This window comes from Monodelphis domestica, chromosome 2 (assembly GCF_027887165.1).
Source record: "Monodelphis domestica isolate mMonDom1 chromosome 2, mMonDom1.pri, whole genome shotgun sequence".
NCBI lineage: Eukaryota > Metazoa > Chordata > Mammalia > Didelphimorphia > Didelphidae > Monodelphis > Monodelphis domestica.
The window spans coordinates 224,742,355-224,762,346 of record NC_077228.1 but is presented as its reverse complement, the minus strand read 5'-3'; the positions used below and the strand labels follow the sequence as shown (position 1 = coordinate 224,762,346).

General features: G+C 36.4%; 1 protein-coding gene across 1 annotated transcript in view; it reads left to right on the top strand.

Moving 5' to 3' along the window:
* The first annotated feature begins 41 nt into the window (after positions 1-41).
* Positions 42-19,992, top strand: part of GNA13 (G protein subunit alpha 13) — a 54,982-nt gene continuing 35,031 nt past the window's right edge. The window contains exons 1-2 of the mRNA XM_001370137.3: positions 42-525; positions 3,396-3,622. Of these exons, the coding sequence (XP_001370174.1) occupies positions 243-525; positions 3,396-3,622 (510 nt within the window). The 5' untranslated portion in view covers positions 42-242. The remainder of the gene's footprint in view (positions 526-3,395; positions 3,623-19,992) is intronic.

Below are 19,992 nucleotides of genomic sequence, written 5' to 3'. Positions count from 1 at the left end.
CCTTACCCCCTCCCCCTCTCGTCCCGCCCTGCCCTGCCCTGCCCGCCCAGCTCGATCCCTCCCGCCTTCGTTCCCTCCCTCCCCGGCGTTCGGGCCGCGCTCCTCGCTCTCGAGCTGCGGTCCCCGGCCGGCGGCCGCCTCCAGAGGAGGAGGTGGAGGGCGCCGGAGGTGCAGGCGGCGGCGGCGGCGGCGGCGGCGGCTGAGGAGGAGGCGGAGGCGGCCGCGGAGGCGGCGGCGGTAAGATGGCGGACTTCCTGCCGTCCCGCTCGGTGCTGTCCGTGTGCTTCCCGGGTTGCCTGCTGACCAGCAGCGAGGCCGAGCAACAGCGCAAGTCGAAGGAGATAGACAAATGTCTATCGCGGGAGAAGACCTACGTGAAGCGCCTGGTGAAGATCCTGCTTCTGGGCGCCGGCGAAAGCGGCAAGTCCACCTTCCTCAAGCAGATGAGGATCATCCATGGGCAGGACTTCGACCAGCGGGCCCGGGAGGAGTTCCGAGCCACCATCTACAGTAACGTGATCAAAGGTGAGGGGCCCGAGGTGGGGGTGATCATGTCAGCCCTAGGGTCCAGTGACCCCCGCTGGGGCGGGGCGGGGGACCGAGGCCCGGAGTGATGGAGCTAGTACCCAGCGGTGGCAGCTAGGCCCCGGAATTGGGGGCCCCGCCGGTCCCGCGGCTGGAGACCTTGCCCCAAGCACCGCCGTGTCCCTCGAGGTGAAGGGGAATCTTCCTGGGCCCACTCGCCCACCCTCCCCGCCCTCATGCTCTCGATTTCGAGTCCGCTCTCCCCGGCCTCGCCTCCGAAGGGAAGTGTGGCGGGGTGGGGTGACTCGGCAAGGAGCCACTCTCGTTGTCAGTGGAAGGCACTGCGCGGGACACTCCTCTCGGCCCCACGTTGACTGCGGGACACTCCCCGTCGGTGCCATTCACCCTCGCGCTGACCACCGACCTTTAAAACCTTCTCCTTGCCGCCAATCTCCTCCCTTTTCGAAGTCTGGATGGGAGAGCTTTGGTTGAAAAGTGCTTACAAAAAGGGAAACTTTCCTTATGCATTGGAGTCTCCTTCTGGGCCAGAAGTGTCAACCTGTGGGGACTTCTTGTGGGGTGTCTTGACCTTTTTTTTTTTTTATTCTTTTAGGTTGTCAGACTTAGGCTATAATGGCGGCAACCTGTTTTTGTAGGCAGAAGATGTTTCATTCCTCCCTACCACCACTACCTCCCCAAAGTCCTAATAGTGGTTATTCCATTTCATCTCAGCCATTTGTACAGCCCCAAGTCAAGTCACGCTGTTTAATTAGCATGGTACTGGGCACATACATAGGATATCAATTAATAATTTTTTTTTCCTATTTGAATTAGGGAATAAGTAATGTTAAGGCTATTGCCCTTCTTTTATTAAAGGTAGCTACATTTCCAGGTTGAAAAAAACGATCTGACAGTTTTGTAGCAGAAGCAGCACCAGGATTAGAAATCTAAAGCCAGAAGTGACCTTTAAAACCACCTGGCCCACCTCCTTTTTACCCCCCCCCCCCCATTTTGCAGCAAAGAAAATTGAGGCTCAGAGAAATTAAATGATTTACCCAAGGTTGTACAGATTTTAAGTGGGAGAAATGGGATCTTCTGGTTTCAGATTCTGTTCTTTTTGTGCTGTACCATGCTGATTTATTTACTTATGCTGGGTAATGCTTTTTGTGCCCTGTTTCTCATGAATCCAGTTCCCCAAATAAATACCTGTAATACTTTTTGGCTAACATTAAAAGATGGATATTTTTAGTATAAGATAAATTTGATGAAACTGAGATTGGTATATTTGTTTCCTATGGTCTATTGTTATTGACATTTTGAGATTTCTTTAATTTATATAATTTCAGAGTGCATCAAATAGTTTCTGATTTCAAGTCTTTTAACATAGTGAAATTATTTCCCAAAATAGTGAAACTGTTTGCATTCTTTTTTCCTCCCAAGGTTCTTCTCAGAGTAGGCTAAGAAAATTAAATTAAATCTTAGTATACTTTTAGCTTCATTGTATAGATGCCTACTAGCTTAAGCTTTCTTTTCTTAATTAAATTAAAATTAAGGTACTCTTTTAAGTCTCTCACAATCTCCCTATGAGAGGTTTTGATTAAAGTTCAATTTATAAAATTCTTATCTGAGGGGCAGCAAGGTAGCAGAGTGGTTAGAGTTCTAGGCCTGGCGGCAAGAGGACCTAGGTTCAGATCTGACCTCAAACTCTTTCTAGCTCTATGACTGGCAGGTCACTTAACCCTGATTGCCTAGTTCTGAATTAAATTTGATACAAGGACAGAAAGTAAGGGTTTAAAAAAATTCATATCTGAAATTGAGTAAAGTTGAAATGGGTAAATATTTTTTAAAAGTTATATTAAAGGGGCAGTGAGGTGGCTCAGTGAGAGAGATAGCTCAAGAGAGCAAGACCTAGAGATGGGAGGTCCAGGATTTGATTTCACCTCAGACACTTCTAGCTGTATGTTCTTGGCTCTTTTGCCTTGAAACCAATATACAGTATTGACTCTAAGATAGAAGGTGTTTTTTTTTTTAAGTTATATTAAGAAATGAATGCCAATTCTATGAGCAGTTGAAGTGACTTTTTTTGTTTTAAACCATTACCTTCTGACTTAGAAAAGTGTTCCGAAGACCAGTAGCATCTTTGAACACTTATTCTTTGGCCGTATCAATCTGAATGAGTTTCTTAAATGAGCCTGATTTTCTGTGTATTCTGCAGATGAGTCCCTGGAATCTGGGTTTCATAGCTACTATATGGATCATAGGTTTAGTTGTTGAAATATTGGTTCTTAAATACCTAGGCCTCAGGATCTATGAATTTAAACCTCTGAATGGTCAGTTATCAGTAAGCAGTCCTCATTATCAGAATGTTTACATGTACACACAAATTTTTTTGACACAGGCTAGAAGCCCCAAGATGACTTGATCTTGGTATTGACCAGAGTGTTTGGGAAACATTGCATATCATCAAATCATGATTCTACTTGTTTCCCAAATATGTATCTTTTAGATTAGAATTAAAATTCCAAATGAAAACAAATGTTTGTGGAATTGAAGTGTGAGTAAACCATCCATTAACAGAAACAATGTTTTGCATATTTTTCTCAATAGTTTTTACCAACTCCAGAGATCATTTTATGAAGTGATTTGATTTTATTCAAAATTCTTTAGAATAAAAGGTGATGTTAACATTGTGACTACCTAATGTTATATACAAAGCCAACTTAGTTATTGTAAGCTCTGGATATTTATAGAGATGGTGATAGAGGTGATTAACTTAAAGCAGTGTTAAGTTTTACTCAATAGCACTTTTTAAAAGGACTACAAAAAATTTATAAGTTTTAATACTTTTCTTTACCTCGTTTTTTTTTAAGGTGTGAGGGTCCTTGTAGATGCTCGAGAGAAACTTCATATTCCTTGGGGAGATAACTCAAACCAAGTCAATGGAGACAAAATGATGGCTTTTGACACTCGATCAGCTATGGCAGCACAGGGAATGGTGGAAACACGGGTTTTTTTACAATACCTTCCTGCAATAAGAGCATTATGGGCAGATAGTGGTATCCAGCATGCATATGACCGACGGCGAGAATTTCAACTGGTGAGAAATGAGCTTTTAAAATATTTCCTGTAAAACATTTAAGTAAAATGTATTAGTGTCTACATACCATTCGCACTCCCACTTCCCCCCTTTTTTTCCTAAACTACAGCATAATGAATCTATCTAGAATCCTGATCTAGGAAATTGGTGGCCAGTGTTGATATGTTGGGTTTTTTTGTTTACTAAGTAAGGAAATTAAAATAAATCACATAGTTAATGAAATTAGAGTATTTAATTTTTGTAAGGGTCCATTAAGGAAGTGTTTCGTTTAAAAAAAAATTCCAGGTTTTATTCTTATAGTAGTGAACAGTTAACATAATTGCCTTTCCCTCACCCCAGTGATGGGCACTATACAGTAGGTACTTAAATATTGTTGAATTGAATTCAGAAGCTGTGCTAATGGATTTAATTATCCCTTTTCATTTTATAAGTTTTTTTATATCAACTTTTTATAGTTAAGGACCTTATTAGTTTTAGGCAGTAGATATGTTTCCTATCAATTGTATTTGTTATGAATAGAAATGGCAAATTAGAATGTATGTGTGACATGTGTATCGCAGATAACAATCTGTGGTAGCATCTGTCCTTGTGCCAGAATGCAATTCCTCTATGAAAGTCTTTTTAAACCCTTACCTTCCTTAACTATATTAAAAGCCCTTGATAGAGACTAGGGAGTAAAAAATTTTACAACCTTTTCCATTCTCCTCTAATTTGTTCACGGGAGGACCTTATATGAGAAGCATGTAATAAATCAGTACTATATGTTGGTTCCAAGGCAGAAGAGTGGTAAGGGCCAGGCAGTGGGGGTTAAGTGACTTGCTCAGGGTCATACAGCTAGAAGTGTCTAAAAACAGATTTGAACTCAGGACCTCTCATCTCTAGCCCTGGCTCTTAATCCACTGAATTACCTAACTGCCCCCTGTGAAAAGTATTCTTAACTTGCAGTCTATGAACTTGTATTTAAAAATATTTTTACAGCTGTTTTAATGTAAAATATATATATACATACATACATACATACATACATACATACATACATACATATATATATATATATATATATATATATTTCATTTAAAGACATTATTCTGAGAAGTGGTCCATAAGTTTCACCAGATTCTCAGAGGGGTCCATAAGATGCAACGGTTAAGAACCACTGTTTTGTGATTTCATGGGCAATTTTTTTGAGAGGTTGGGACCAAAAATTTTTCATCATTTTGTGGCCATTTTGGTGATGAGCCTTGATGAAATTCAGCTAGATTGGTGATCTTCCAAAGTCAGAAATGTAGTCTGACACTACTTGTATTGAAAACCCTTCTGAATTGTGTAGGACTTGTTAGAGCTTGGATTCCATGGGCTGGTCTTTGAGGACCCAGGGTCACTTTCATGCCACAGTGAGATATTGTAGTAGAATTTTAGTGAGGCTTTTTATTCCCTAAAAGATTGTTCCTAAGTTTTTGAAGACAAAAAATCTTTCACATCAAGTCAGTAAACATTTATTAATCTCCTAACATGCTCTAGGCACTGTGCCAAACACTAAGTGTGCAAAGAATGACCAAAAAATGCAATTTGCTTTACAAAGAGTTCACAGCCAAATGCAAACAATTATAGACAAACAAATTATATAGAGAATAAATGGGACAGTCTCAAGAAAGGCATTCAGATTTAAGCAGGACCAGGAAGGGTTTCTTGGAAAAGGTAAGATATAAGTAAGACTTGAAGGAAATCAGGAAGGGGAGATGAGGGAGATAGTTCAAGGGTGGGACAGCCAGTGAAAATGCCGGGAGTGGGAAGATAGATAAAGAAATCCTTTGTAATTTTAGTTGTGAATGCTTTAATTGTATTTTCCAAAAACTGAAAAGATTTCAAGTGATAGCAATCTAGACTCTTTTTTTTTAATGTAGAGGTCGTTCTAGGCCAAAAAGTGTTACTTTGAAAGAAAATTAATAATAGCTAAAACATGTCTAATGATGCTATTGACTATTATTATCCATATACAGATAGTCCCAAAAGTTTCAATGAAGTTTTAAGCTATTAAAGGATTAATAGCGTTGGGATACTCTGTATATGTGTCTGATTACAAAGTGATGTACAAACCACAGTTTCTAAGCAATCTTGACTTTTAAAAGTTCTTTAAGATGATGACAGTCAGGGGGCAACTGGGTAGCTCAGTGGATTGAGAGCCAGGCCTAGAGACAGGAGGTCCTAGGTTCAGATCTGGCCTCAGACACTTCCCAGCTGTGTGACCCTGGGCAAGTCACTTGACCCCCATTGCCTAGCCCTACCACTCTTCTGCCTTGGAACCAATACACAGTATTGACTCCAAGATGGAAGGTAAGTGTTTAAAAAAAAAAAGAAAAAGAATTGATGATAGTGGAGGGGTAGGGAGATAGAAAAATCTCTTTTTTTTCTGCTATCTATAACATTTACTTCATCTATACAGTCCAGCACAGTGATGTGAACCTATGGCATGGCACATAGAACACTCTCTATGGGCATGTGGCCATCCTTCCTCTCCACCCCCAGCCCCTGAGTTCATTACTAGAAAGACAGAGGGCCTTGAGTGGAGCTGCTCCCCCCCTTCCCCAAGTCTGACTAGAATTTTTCATATCCCCTGCCCCTCTGCCCAGCAGCCCAATGGGAGCACTTCCTCTTCTCCCCTCCCCTGTGAGGTAAGGGGGTGGGGCCTGGCAATCCATCTCTAAAAGGTTTGCCATCATTGGTCTGACTCTTAGTTATATAGCGTTGTGCCATTTTCTAATGTTATTTCAATTTATGTTAGATTTTTTTTTTCAAGTCCTTGATAGAGACTAGGGAGTAAAAAATCTTACAACCTTTTCCATTGTCCTCTAATTTGTTCATGGGAGGACCTTATATGAGAAGCATGTAATGTATGGTTTAATGGATAAAAAGTTGGCCTTGAAGGCAAAAAGACCTAGGCCCAAGTCTTGCCTCTGATACATACTGTGATTGTGACCTTGGGCAAGTCACTTAATTTCTTACTGTTTTAGGCAACAATTTGAAGCTATAAGTTGTAGAGAAGTCACCACACAACTGTGCAATCTGGAGTTTCTTTATCTAGGAGTTTCTTATACTAATGGAAATCATAGATCCATTTCTTTGGAATGATATTTTTAAAATTTGTTAAGGCATTAAACAAAGATAGAATACATTAAATAGGGGTAGTATTCTTTTCAGTTCAAACATGTACTTTATGTGAGGTATGTAGAAAGACAGCTCTTGTGACAAAAAAATTGTCACTATTGAAAAGGGGATAAAATATTCTGTAACTAGAAGTCTGTGCCAGCTATTTGAGGGAGAAGGAAGGATCATTTACAAATGATCTTTGCTTTCTTAAGCTAATAAAGTCTGAAAACTAAGACTTTTTAAGATTTTTCATTTTTTTAATTATACCCTTTGCTTTTTATGTCACATTTATATCACATGTATTTGTCACACATATCATATATACCCTTACACACCAATTTATCCAGAGAGCTTTTAACAAAAGTTTTTAAAAAGGGGGGGGGGGGGATGCATTGTAAACGATCAGCACATTGATTGGAAAAAAACTTAAGCTGGTAAATTGATAGCTAAAAAGTAATTTTGAATGTCTCATAGGAACAAATATTAAAGATTTCATACCCTACTGAACAAGACAATGGAAGACTTACTTTTAAAATTTTATGTTTATTTTTTGTTGTTAAGAGACTTTCAATTTTTAAAATTGTACCAGTTTAGGAAGAAAATTGTTAACTTAAAAGAACATTCTTTTTTGAATAACCATAATAAAGATTATATAGGAATAGCAGCTGGATCTGTGATTTCATCGGAATAGGGAACTCCCAGGTGTCAAAATTGCAGGCTATCTCATAATTGCATGGCCCTTCTACTAACTGAGGCATGCCCCTCCACATACGTATAATCACATTCCATCTTCTGCAACACATTGCCCATCTATCATGCCTACTCATATTTGTCTCTAATATCTCCATTTCTACTGACAACTTTCCTTCTGCCTTTAGACATATGTAGGCCACATTTGATCCATCTTCTCATTTCTTTTCCTTTTATGACTAAAACTCCTTGAGAAGACCATCTACAAGAAGCTCCTCTACTTTTACCCTCATTATTGTCTTAATTCTCTGTGCTCTTGACTTCTGACCTCATAGTTCAACTGATGCTATCCTCTCCAGGTATCCTCAACCACCTATAAATAAAGACTTGGAATAGAAAGAGAATGGAGGCAAACACATGCATTGACTTTAACAATAAGGTAGAGAAAAGGGGATTTATGTCAGACATGTAGAAGAAGATTTGATGAGACATTGCAATTGATGGGATCTGGAGTTAAGGGGGGAAATCAAAGTGTGGAAGAAGAGTAGGGTTGCAAGCCTGTATGGAGGTTGTGCCACAAATAGAAATCAGGAAGTCTAAAAGAAGGATAGACTTAGAAATATCATGAGTTCAATTTTGGAGGTGTTAGGTTTAAGGTTATTGATATTAGTTGATTGTTATTAAGTGCCTATTGTGTGAAAGGAGACAAAAATCTGTCAAGAAGTTTACATGGGGGGCAGCTGGGTAGCTCAGTGGATTGAGAGTCAGGCCTAGAGACGGGAGGTCCTAGGTTCAAATCTGACCTCAGATACTTCCTAGCTGTGTGACCCTGGGCAAGTCACTTGACCCCCATTGCTTAGCCCTTTCCACTCTTCTGCCTTGGAGCCAATACACAGTATTGACTTCAAGACAGAAGATATGGGTTTAAAAAAAGAAAGTTTACATGACAGTTTGTAATATTATTACATAAAGCAAGTTAAAAAATATGCAACATCTGGCCAACCCATTTTCTAGATATATGTACAAGTCCCTCCTGTACTTTATCCTCAGTGCACACACACACAAATACAAAGCACACCTCTCTGCTTGGAAATAATAAACATATAATTATTCAATTGGAAAGAGATACCTTATCTTTCAACCTTATAATTACATTATTGGGAAAACAAAAACGAACTATTTCTTAAGGGATTTTCATCACAACATTATATGCAAAAAGCTGGAAAAAATCTAACTGTCTTTAACAATGGGGACTTGTTAAAATCAGTTCTGTGGTACATTAATGGAATGGAATAGAATAATACTACAATTAGTGTGAAAACTACAAAAAAATCTGGAAGAACCTTTTAAAAATAATACAAAGGGAAAAAAACCCAGAAGAATAGAATGCATGTTTAAAAAACTAAAGAGGATGAATTTTAGATGAGGAATGAGAAAACATTTATATTTAAAAATTTAATTTGAAAAGAAAGAAAAGATACCTTAATAACTCAATATTTCCCCTTTACTTAGAGTTTATGATTTTCTCTGATACTTTTTAAAAATAATGACAACTCATAGCCCAAGACCTAAATAAGTGAATTTCTGGTTTTATTCATTTGTAATTAGTGAAAGTGGCAAAGTATTTATGTCTTTGATATGCCAACCTTTAATACTAGAAAATTGAATGTTGTATTTTGGTAATAGTTTCATTTGATGATATATAATTTTTCTTGAGTTCCTTTATTTTTTCTAAACTAATACAGAACAAAAAATGCTGTAACAATGCTATGCTTTTCTCTGTTATACAAATCATAATAATAGCTTATATAATACTGTCAGGTTTTGAAAGGGTTCTCTGTATATTATCTCATTTAATCCTCACAATAAATCCTGTACAGAAGTCATTGTGATAATACTGTTAATATTGACAGTAATTATAACTAAGGCTCAGAATAGACAAGTGACTGGTTCAAGGCCATATATCTATCATCAGAGCTGAGATTCAAACCCAAGTCCTCTTTATGTCTAAGTCCAGCTCTAATTAATGCTTTTTTTTTTTTTAAACCCTTACCTTCCATCTTGGAGTCAATACTGTGCATTGGCTCCAAGGCAGAAGAGTGGTAGGGCTAGGCAATGGGGGTCAAGTGACTTGCCCAGGGTCACACAGCTGGGAAGTGTCTGAGGCCAAATTTGAACCTAGGACCTCCCATCTCTAGGTCTGGCTCTCAATCCACTGAGCTACCCAGCTGCCCCCTCTAATTAATGTTTTTAAATGTTGGTTAACATTAAAAGCATTGGTGATATGCAAATTCTGGAACTATGGTCTAAGAATAGTTGAATAATTTGAAAGGAGAATAACCAAGGGAAATGCATAACTTATAATGCATATTGTATTGTTTAAAGTTATGATCATTTTAGCTCAAGTAAATATGTTTGAAATACATAAAGATCTTTTTTGTGAAATAGAATTGATCGTTTATCACCTTTTTATTTCCAAAGAGATGGGATCTTATATTTCTCTGCTATTTCCTATCCATGCTAATGGGATTTTTTACATAAAGGATTTCGGTGTGGCATTTAACTCTTTTAGCATAAATTTCATCCTCTGTAAATTTGGGATAAATAAAGGCAGATCTGAGGCACTATATAAATGTAAGTTATCAAGGAGGACCTGATATAGTCATAAGTTAAATACAGCTAGAATAGAATTCTATTAATTCCGTTCTTTAAGGGGGGAAAAAAAATTTCAGGCACTTTAATTCTTACCTGCTGTTAAAAAAAAAAAAACCAACCCTTCTGTCTTAGAATTATTATTGTTTATTGATTTTAAGGCAGAAGAGTGGTAAGGGCTTGACAAATGGGGATTAACTGACTTCCCTAAGTCACATAGTATGTGTGAGTATCTCAGATGGTACTTGAATCCAGATCTTCCTGACTGCAAGACATTCATGTTCTCAGTTTCTCTCATTTTCTCCCCCATGTCACCTCTTAAAATTCTCTTATCACTCAAAATACTGGCATTATTTCAGATAATCCCAGAAAATAACTTTAATTTTGGCAAAAGGAATATAAATCTTGGGTTTTCCCTAGTAAGGCAGCCTTTTAGATCACAAATGTATTTATCTTAAGCAGATAGAGGAAGGAGGAGAGACGGAGAGAGCAGAGCAAAGCAAAGCAAGTTGGTGCTGACTTGTTCCCTGTACAAAGGGTCTCTTCTCACATTCAAAAGTATGGGGGAAGTGACACGAAAATTTGTCAAAACAAAATGGAAATTGGATGCAGTCTATTTGTTTTCAAACAGCTTTTGCAACTACTGATTATCATATAATAAAATGAATAATTTTAATTGTTCTATCTGCCTATGTCTCCCCAAATTTCCTCTTATGTTCATACTCTCTAAGTTTCAATGCAATGTTATTTCTATCTACCAAATGAAAGTAGAGCATAAACAAAGAGGTAATACACCTAAAATTAATGAAGAAATAATGGGACATTTATATTTTAATTTAATTTGTTAAACTTTAGCACTTCACAGAATTTCTATAAGAATAATATTTTATTTGGATTATAGATTTATGTTACTGAAGGTTCAAAATATTATAGCTCCATGAGAATTGTTTATTGTATGAGATAGGAAAGATTTCTAGGAAAATCTTGGAGAAGCCTCTGTGATGTAATAGAAAGCATACAACATTTTTAGAGGAAAGACCTGGGTTTCAAGTCTTGGCTTTATGATTTAGCAGCTCCAGATATTAGGGGAAATCAATTTACCTTTATATACATCATTTTCCTTATCTGTAAAATGGGAATGATAACACTGCCAAATTTACAGGGTTGTTATAAGGAATTATTATGATAATATGTAAATCACTTTATAAACTTGAACACTCTCCATAAGTTTGAGCTATTATGTTTATCACAATATGAGCAACAAAACTATAACAAATTCCATTATACTATTAGAGTGAGATCTGATTACATGGGATATATAAAGGGATATTCCATTCAGAATTCTACTTTTTATGCTAAAACATTGTCCAGTAATGAAAGGAATTATCATACTAAAAAGTAACAGTGTTAATGTATTTTGTCCATAAAGACACAGGATTTAAATGAGTGGGAGAAGGAGGAATGTATCTATATCCATTGATCCATAAAGAGTAGAGAGGAGTCAGAGGTGAAACAGTATTGAATATCCAAAGTTTGGGCAGCAATCAAGAGGAACTAAAGGTTCTAATACATGGAAGCAAATTTTATCTCCTGGGTTCCTTATTCAAAAGAAACAGGAGAAATGGGTAAAGAGGATGGGGGTAGAAAATGGAATAACTCAAATTCTATATTAAACCATATTCATATGAGGGAATCTAGGAAATAAGAGGGATTAGAGGAGGGAACTGAAAACTTTTGGGTGAAGGTCAGTTGAGGGAGAAGCTGAAGGAATTTTTGTCATCTGAGTGTACTGTAGAGAACTGGATGGAAAGAGGAAATAGATTGAAGAGTTTGGGAAGCAAAATCACAAGCCTGGTAAAGAGGTATAATGTGATACTTGAATCATCCAGACATCTGCTAGAGATCTCTTTGCCAAAAACAAATTATAAATTCTTGCTTTACTTTAATAATTTCATCCTTCAAAAGGTAGAAGAGCTAACAGAGAAATTCTAGGTCTGATTCTCACTAACAGGGATGAACTGGGGTGGAAGTGATGGGAATCCTGAAAGGAATTAATTGATCCCTAATTCTTAGTTTTAGAGGAGAGGAAAGCTTGTAACATGACATTCAAAATAAATTTTGAGAAAGCAGATTTCAAAGGATTAAAAAAAAAGATAAAATCTTATGGACATGAGACTCACAAAAATTAAATTGTGAAGACAAACTAATAAGAAAAATAGGGAGTTTTCTGAAGAGAGCAATGTGAATGTACAAGGAACTTTTAACAGATTCATATTCTTAAAAGATATAAGAAGATAGAAGTCAGAGTAGGTAACTGAGGATGAGTGGTATGAACTTGGTATGATCCATAAAAAGATTACATATATTCAGATATAGTCATTGTGTTGATGTGTTTTGCTTGATTTTACTCTTTGTTACAAGAGAGTTTTCTGTTGGGGTAGGAAAAAGTTAGTGGTGAATGATAAAAATTAAAAAAAAAAAAAGACATCAGCCAAACATTTAAAATACATAGAAAGAAATGAAAAAGGTAAAGTGACAAACAGGTTTTTTATTTTTTTTTTTTGGTTAAGGTATTTTTTAACCTTATTAAATAACAATGCACTTAAATTCACACTTGTATCTTTTTGTTTGTTCTTGTGTGTTGAAATGTTTTATGTTGACAATTAAATTCATATTTTTAAAAATAGGATCAGGAATACCACATCTCAGAATAAGCTGACTGTTAAGGGAAGCTAACAGTAAGAAAGGAGTTCTGTTTTGTTTTGAGAGTGATAAAAGAATCAAAGCAGGACTGGAACCAGCACTTGGAGTGGGATAGGACAAAGATAACTAAGGACTAAGAAAAAAGAATTACTATTCTGCTCTCATTTTCATTTTACTTCTGTTTTCTTGCCAAGGAGAATGACATTTATATTGGAAATAATAGAACAAAAAGAAAGGCTTTTAGTAAGGACTGACTTGATACTGAAGATAAATAATAAATTAGTACCATGTATTCTTGATGAATTTATGTCACCAGCCAAATAACTACATGCTAGGATACTGAAAGAACTGGGAGATGTGATTGCCAAAACACTATCAATAATATGTGAAACAGATCATGGAAAATAAAAATACTTCAGCGCTGGAGATGTTGTTGACTTTCAAAAAGGAAAAAAATAGTCTACAAACTGTAGACCAGTGAACTTGGTTTAGATTCCTGGGAAGATTCTAGAATGAATTGAGTTTTTTTTGTTTTTCTTAAACCCTTCTCTTCTGTCTTAGTATCATTCTGAGACAGAAGCTGGTCAAGGGCCAGGCAATTGGAGCTAAATAATTTGCCCAGGGTCACACAGCTAGGACAAATCTGAGGCCAGTTTTGAACCCAGGTCCTCCTGACTTTAGGCCTGTCACTCTTAAACACCATGCTACCTTGCTGCTCCTAGAATGGATGATTAAGAAGATGATTAGAGAACATCTTTATAAGATGATACTGCTTATGATTTACCATCATCTGTAAATTTTTTAAAAATTAGTTTATATTTTAAACCTTTGAATCATTCTTAAGCAAAGAGAAATGGTGAAGAGCAAAACCATAAGTTTGGCAAAAAAGATCTAGTAGTAGTTGTGTAACTGGGCAAATCATAACGTTTCTGGGCCTCAATTTCCTTATCTTTGAAAAAAGAGGGTTAGATGTAGAATTCATTCTTTAAAACTTCTTAAGTCTGAACCTTTAAGGGAACAAGAAAGTTTCCGAAACTACATTTTTAAAATGAACCACATCTCTAACAGTTTGAAATTGACTGAAAGATGTAATAAGTGACAGATTTCATTCTCCTTATTGCTTGTTGATTATTAAGAAGCATTTGGTTTGTTAAAGCAAAATACTATCTTAAAGATTCTTTTCCAACAAGGTGTCTCCCATCTATAACATTAAAATTATTCAAAGTTCTTGAAAAATTGTCCAACATGCTTTGGTAAATACTATGCAAAGCAGAGAACAGAGGGATATATATTTGTCAGAGGTTTTCATCACTGTATTGGCAATCTAGAATTCAATATGGATTCTCTGTGAAAGGTTCTCTATATGCTCCTTTTTGTACATTAGATAGTCCTGGGAATATCAAGCCTTCGAACATTGCAAAACCTCCTGATAGAGATCTGTAACATCTAAAGAATTTGGTCTAATCATCATCCCAGGTTTTGACATGTATCTAAGTAAACCATCTATAGTGGATAGGGGATAAATTAGATAGTACAAGTGGAAGAGATGAAGAAGTAAAAATGAAGATCACAGAAAGGGAAATACTTGACTTATCATCTCTCACTTCCCCTCCTGCAGATTTCTTTGCTATTGATTTCACCTCTGCAACATTGCTCAAATATTCCCATTCTCTCCTCTAGCAGTTACCACTCCAGTGCAGACCATTTTACACCTGGACTATTGCAATCAGTTGCTGGTAGGTCTGCCTACTTCATCTTTCCCTATTCCAATCCATCTTCCTTTCAACCACCAAAGTGATTTTCTTGAAGCTCTGGACTTTACTGTGCAGGGTTACCCCTCCCATCCTCCCAATCCCCAACACATACTTAATAAACTCCAGGCACTCCCTTTCTTCTCCAAGATCAAATTGTTTCACATTTAAATTCCTTCATAAACTGGACCCCTCTTATACTTCCAGTATTTCTTATACCTTACTTTCTACTACATATTCTTCAATCCAATGATACTAGCTAGCCTCCTTGCTATTTCAAGAACTCAAGAACAAGACTCACCTAGGCATTTTCTCTTGCTGTTCCCTAGACCTATAATGCCTTTTTGATTCCACTTTCTGACTTCTTTGGCTTCCTGTAAGTAGCAACTAAAATCTCATCTTTTACAGGAAACCTTTCTCAATATCTCTTAATTCTTCATTATTTTTTATTTATCTTGTATACAACTTGTTTGTATATATTTGCTTACATGTTGTCTTCCTCATTATAGTGTGAGCTCCTTGAGGTCAGAGACTGTCTTTTGCCTCTTTGTGTAATTTGATATATAGCAGTTTCTTTAACCTGTTGGAGTCAAATCATCAATTATTTACTCACGAGTGCCTTAAACTTAGTTGAGCAAGACATCCTATATAACTAATGTTTATAACATTGACAGGAAAAAACTACTATAATTAACTATTGAAATCCATATTCTATCCATGGTTGTATTTTTGTTTTGTTTTTGTTTTTTTAGTAATAACTCTTAAGACAGTAGGGCAAGAACTAGGCAATTGGGTTAAGTGACTTGTCTCAGCTATATTTGTTTGAATCTAGGTCCTCCTACCTAAAGACCTTGCGCTCTAGCTGCTATGTTGCTCCTCCCTATTAGAATTTTAGCTCCTTCAGAGCAGAGATCGTCCTGCTTTTCTTTTTCTATCTCCAGAGGTTTGTAGATGGTGCTTAATAAATATATTTTTTAAAATGTGTCTCTTCTATTCTCACTTTCATCATCCTTGTTTGGGTCACTCTTGGTGCTTTAGCTAGCTTGCCCAATTGATGGGCTAGCTGATTCTCATCATCCCACCTCTCTGAATCAGCTCCCCCAAAAGTGCTATCTATATCTTTTGAGGACAATTTCTTGGTCTGTTATATTGTCAGCCATTTATGCCATATACTATGCTAGGCATTTTGGGTTTTGAAGCCAAAAATACTGAAACATTCCTTATGTTCAAGGAACTTATATTCCTTTGGAGATGACATGTATACATATAAATATATGCAGAATAAATCCTAGGTTGGTTAGGGAGGGAGAGCACTAATAAATGAGCAGGATTAGGAAAGGTTCTATGCAGGAAGATGTGGTCCATAAGCTGTATCTTGAATCAGGGGTGGGATTGTTAGGCAAAGGTGAGGAGAGAGTGTCTTCCAGTCTTAGAGAGGATGAAAAGCATAGAACTGTAGAGTACAAGAAGGATAGTGATGTGTAATGAAGTTAGAAAGCTAAACAGATAAATTTATAATCCCAAAGGAAGCCACTAGACTTGATTTGATTTAAGAGATCAATGGAGAACTCTGCTTTAAGATCACTTTAGCAGCCTTGTCAAAGTGAAAATATCAATAAAACATTTACCAAAAAAATATTTCTTCATAGTCATCTTCTCTATATCGCCAACTTATACATTAAGGATTTTAATGTTTTTTCCTTCAATAGAATTAAGGATCAAACCAACAAGAAATGAAGTCAGCTAAACACATGGATACAAAGAAAGGCAAAAAAATAATCCTAGAAGTTTACAAGTCTGATTCAGAAGAAAACATGTAAACAAGATACAGATGAAATAAATTGGAGATAATTTTAGAGGGAAAGCACTAGCATTAATGGAGTTCTTATCTTTTCTCAGAATAATGTTTTTAAATGTATTTTAAAAACACAGGATTACAAAGAAAAGTTAATTATATTGATAATACAATTAGCAAAATATTTTTTTTTAAGTTCTCAGTCTCAAGTTAAGAACCATTATTAGTTTACATTAATTCCTGTGGAGTAGAATATATATAGATCACAACCATAAAAATGTGATTTATTGGTTTTGTCATTCAGTTGTCAAAAAAGAAACTCATCTTAATCAAGTTTACTCAGTACTCAAGCATAAATGTGTTATTGGCTTCCTTAAATCAGAGTAACCATGGCACATTTAGTGAGAAGATGAAAGTAGGCTATTGGGATGAAGGAAGAAGAATTTGTTTGCTTGTTTCTTTGCTACATGCTGCTCACTTTTCCCCTTTTTGAAGGGATTATTTATTTTTTTTGTATCTGTTTGTACTTTTGGCAGGCTGGTGAAGCCTACAGACCCTTTAGTGTAGAATAATGCTTTAAATGTATACGATAAAATACATAGGATTACAAAGGAAAAATCAATTATATTGCAATATAGTTAATGATTTTTTTAAAGTTCACAGATCACAGGTTAAGAACCCCTCTATTAGTAGAATAAAATTTTGACTAAATAAAATAAGGTTATTGGAAGTGAGCATTACACTGCAGGAGCTATTAAACTATTGTAGGTTTGGTTTTTTAACTACCAGGAGTGAAGAATGACTTTCATTTATTTAAAAATTTCCCATTCTGTAATTGCAGAAGACACATCCAGTGGATATTGTGGGTAATAAAAAAACTGCACCAGACTCCTTGAGTTGCTAATAGATTATTTAGTTACTTCTGTGCTTTGTGGGATTATATAATATACATAAAAGCACTTTGGAAAGTACAAAGTTTGTGAAAGAAATTTTCAGTGCTCTTCACTTTTGGCGCAAATTTGTCATAAATATTAATTTTTCCCAAGTTCCTTTGCTTAGTGAATAAGAAATCCCAAAGGATGGTGGTCCATCTTAATTTTCAAAAATTTTCTTACCCAAACCATTTTCTATTTCAATTTATAGTGTTCAAATACAAAGACAAAATTCCATAGTTGAGATTAACTAAGGATACAAAGTTTTGACAACAGTTTTTATTTGATTGACAGTTATAAAAATAGTCTCTTGGGGGCAGCTGGGTGGCTCAGTGGATTGAGAGCCAGGCCTAGAGATGGGAGGTCCTAGGTTCAAATCTGGCCTCAGACACTTCCCAGCTGTGTGACCCTAGGCAAGTCACTTGACCCCCATTGCCTAGCCCTTACCACTCTTCTGCCTTGGAGCCAATACACAGTATTGACTCCAAGAGGAAGGTAAGAGTTTAATAAAAAATAAAAAAAAATAGTCTCTTAACTTTCCCACACCCATTCAGTTCAGTCTAGAGTAGACAGAAAAGAGGTAGATTAATCAGAAGTGTTTTCTTGTTTTACACCTTGTTCCATTACCTTAATTTCAGGGAAGATTACTTCCTGAACTAATTAAGTCTTTATTTCAAAACTAGTTAGGCTTTGAATGAAATGAATCAAAAAGATTTCAGTTTCAGATATTGTTTCCACCAAATCAATGGTTAAAAAAAGCCTGGTATGGTTCCTCATTGAGATAAGTCAAACGATTTCACATCAATTTACTATCTTAGCATTGTTCTTAATATATTCCTAGAGTGAAATAGGAAGGCTAAAGTATGCTTCCTTATAAGTACTTGCTTAGGATCCATATTATTTCTCTCACTTGAAATCCAAAGAAAAAATTTAATACAACCAGGAATTATATGGTTTAGAAAAAAATTTTGCAGATTTGTCATTTTAGTCCTGTAGCTATAACATTTGTAGTGTTTAGTAGTTTTCCTATAAAGCTATCTTTGCCAATTGAAATGTAAAAAGTTAAAAGATTATTAACTTCTTTTTTTTTTAATTTTATTTATTTGTTTAGGCAATGGGGGTCAAGTGACTTGCCCAGGGTCACACAGCTGGGAAGTGTCTGAGGCCAGATTTGAACCTAGGACCTTCCATCTCTAGGCCTGACTCTCAATCCACTGAACTACCCAGCTGCCCCCTATTAACTTCTTAAAAATAAATTCTGGCTTTCAAAAGCCAGATTAGTTAGGGCAAGAAACTCTAGTGGCTCCCCTATTATTTCCAGGATCAAATAGAATTTCCTCTCTTTGACTTTTAAAGCTCTTTATAACCTGGCCCCTTTCTACCTGGCCCTTCCTTCCCTCTACATTTTCTGCACACTGGCCTTGCTTTTTTTATTTTTAAATTTTTATTTTTAAAATTATTTTTTTAAGAATACTTTTCCATAGTTCCATGATTCATGTTCTCCTCCTCCCCTTCCCCCCCTTCTAGACTGACAAGCAGTTCCACTGAGTTATATGTGTATTATTACTTAAAACCTATTTCCATATTATTCATCTTTGTAATAGAGAAATCTTTTAAAACAAAATTCCCAATCATGTACCCATATAGCCATGGGATAAATCATGTTTTTCTTCTGCATTTCTACTCCCATAGTTCTTTCTCTTGATGTGGATAACATTCTTTCTCATAAATTCTTCAGGATTGTCCTTGATCATTGCATTGCTATTAGTAGGTCTGTTGTATTTCATTGTACCTCAATGTTTCATTTACTGTGTACAATGTTCTCCTGGTTATGTTCATTTCACTCTGCATTAGTTCATGGAGGTCTTTCCAGTTCATATAGAAATCAAGCCATTTATCATTCCTTAGAGCACAACAGTATTCCATCACCCTCATATACCACAATTTGTTCAGCCATTCCCCAATTGAGGAACAGTCCCTCATTTTCAAATTTTTTGATACCATAGAAAGTGCAGCTATAAATATTTTTGTACAAACATTTTTCATTATCTCTTTGGGGTACAAACCCAATAGTGGTATTATTGGATCAGAGGGCATGCATTTTTTTAAAGGTCTTTGGGCATAATTCCAAATTGCCCATCTCCTCCAACATTCATTAGTTTCCCTTACTGCCATATTGGCCACTCTGCTAGGTATGAGATGATACCTCAGAGTTGTTTTGATTTGCATTTGTCTAATCAGGAGGGATTTAGAACACTTTTTCATGTAATTATTGATAGTTTTGATTTCTTCACCTGAAAACTTTCTATTCATGTCCCTTGACCATGTCAATTGGGGAGTTGGCCTTCTTGCTTTTCCTTGAACACAACACTCTTATCTTCTGACTGATTTTTCACTGTCTGTCCTATAAGATTATCTTCAGTTTGTCTTGCCTATAGCTAGATTGCATGTTGCCTCTCCTAGGGCCAAAAAATGCCTTTCTTGGTATCCCCAGTGCTTAACCCAGTTCTTGGCATGTATTGCCCTTAATAAATGCTTCTTGACTTAACTAATCTGAACCCTTGTAGCATACCTGTAAGGTGTCATGTGACCATGTTACAAGTTGATAAAAGAACCATGGATGTCTAGTAGACTCTAACTGTTCCTCACTGCTGGGGATATTGTAGCAGGTGGATCACCTGAGCTTAGGAAAACCTATTA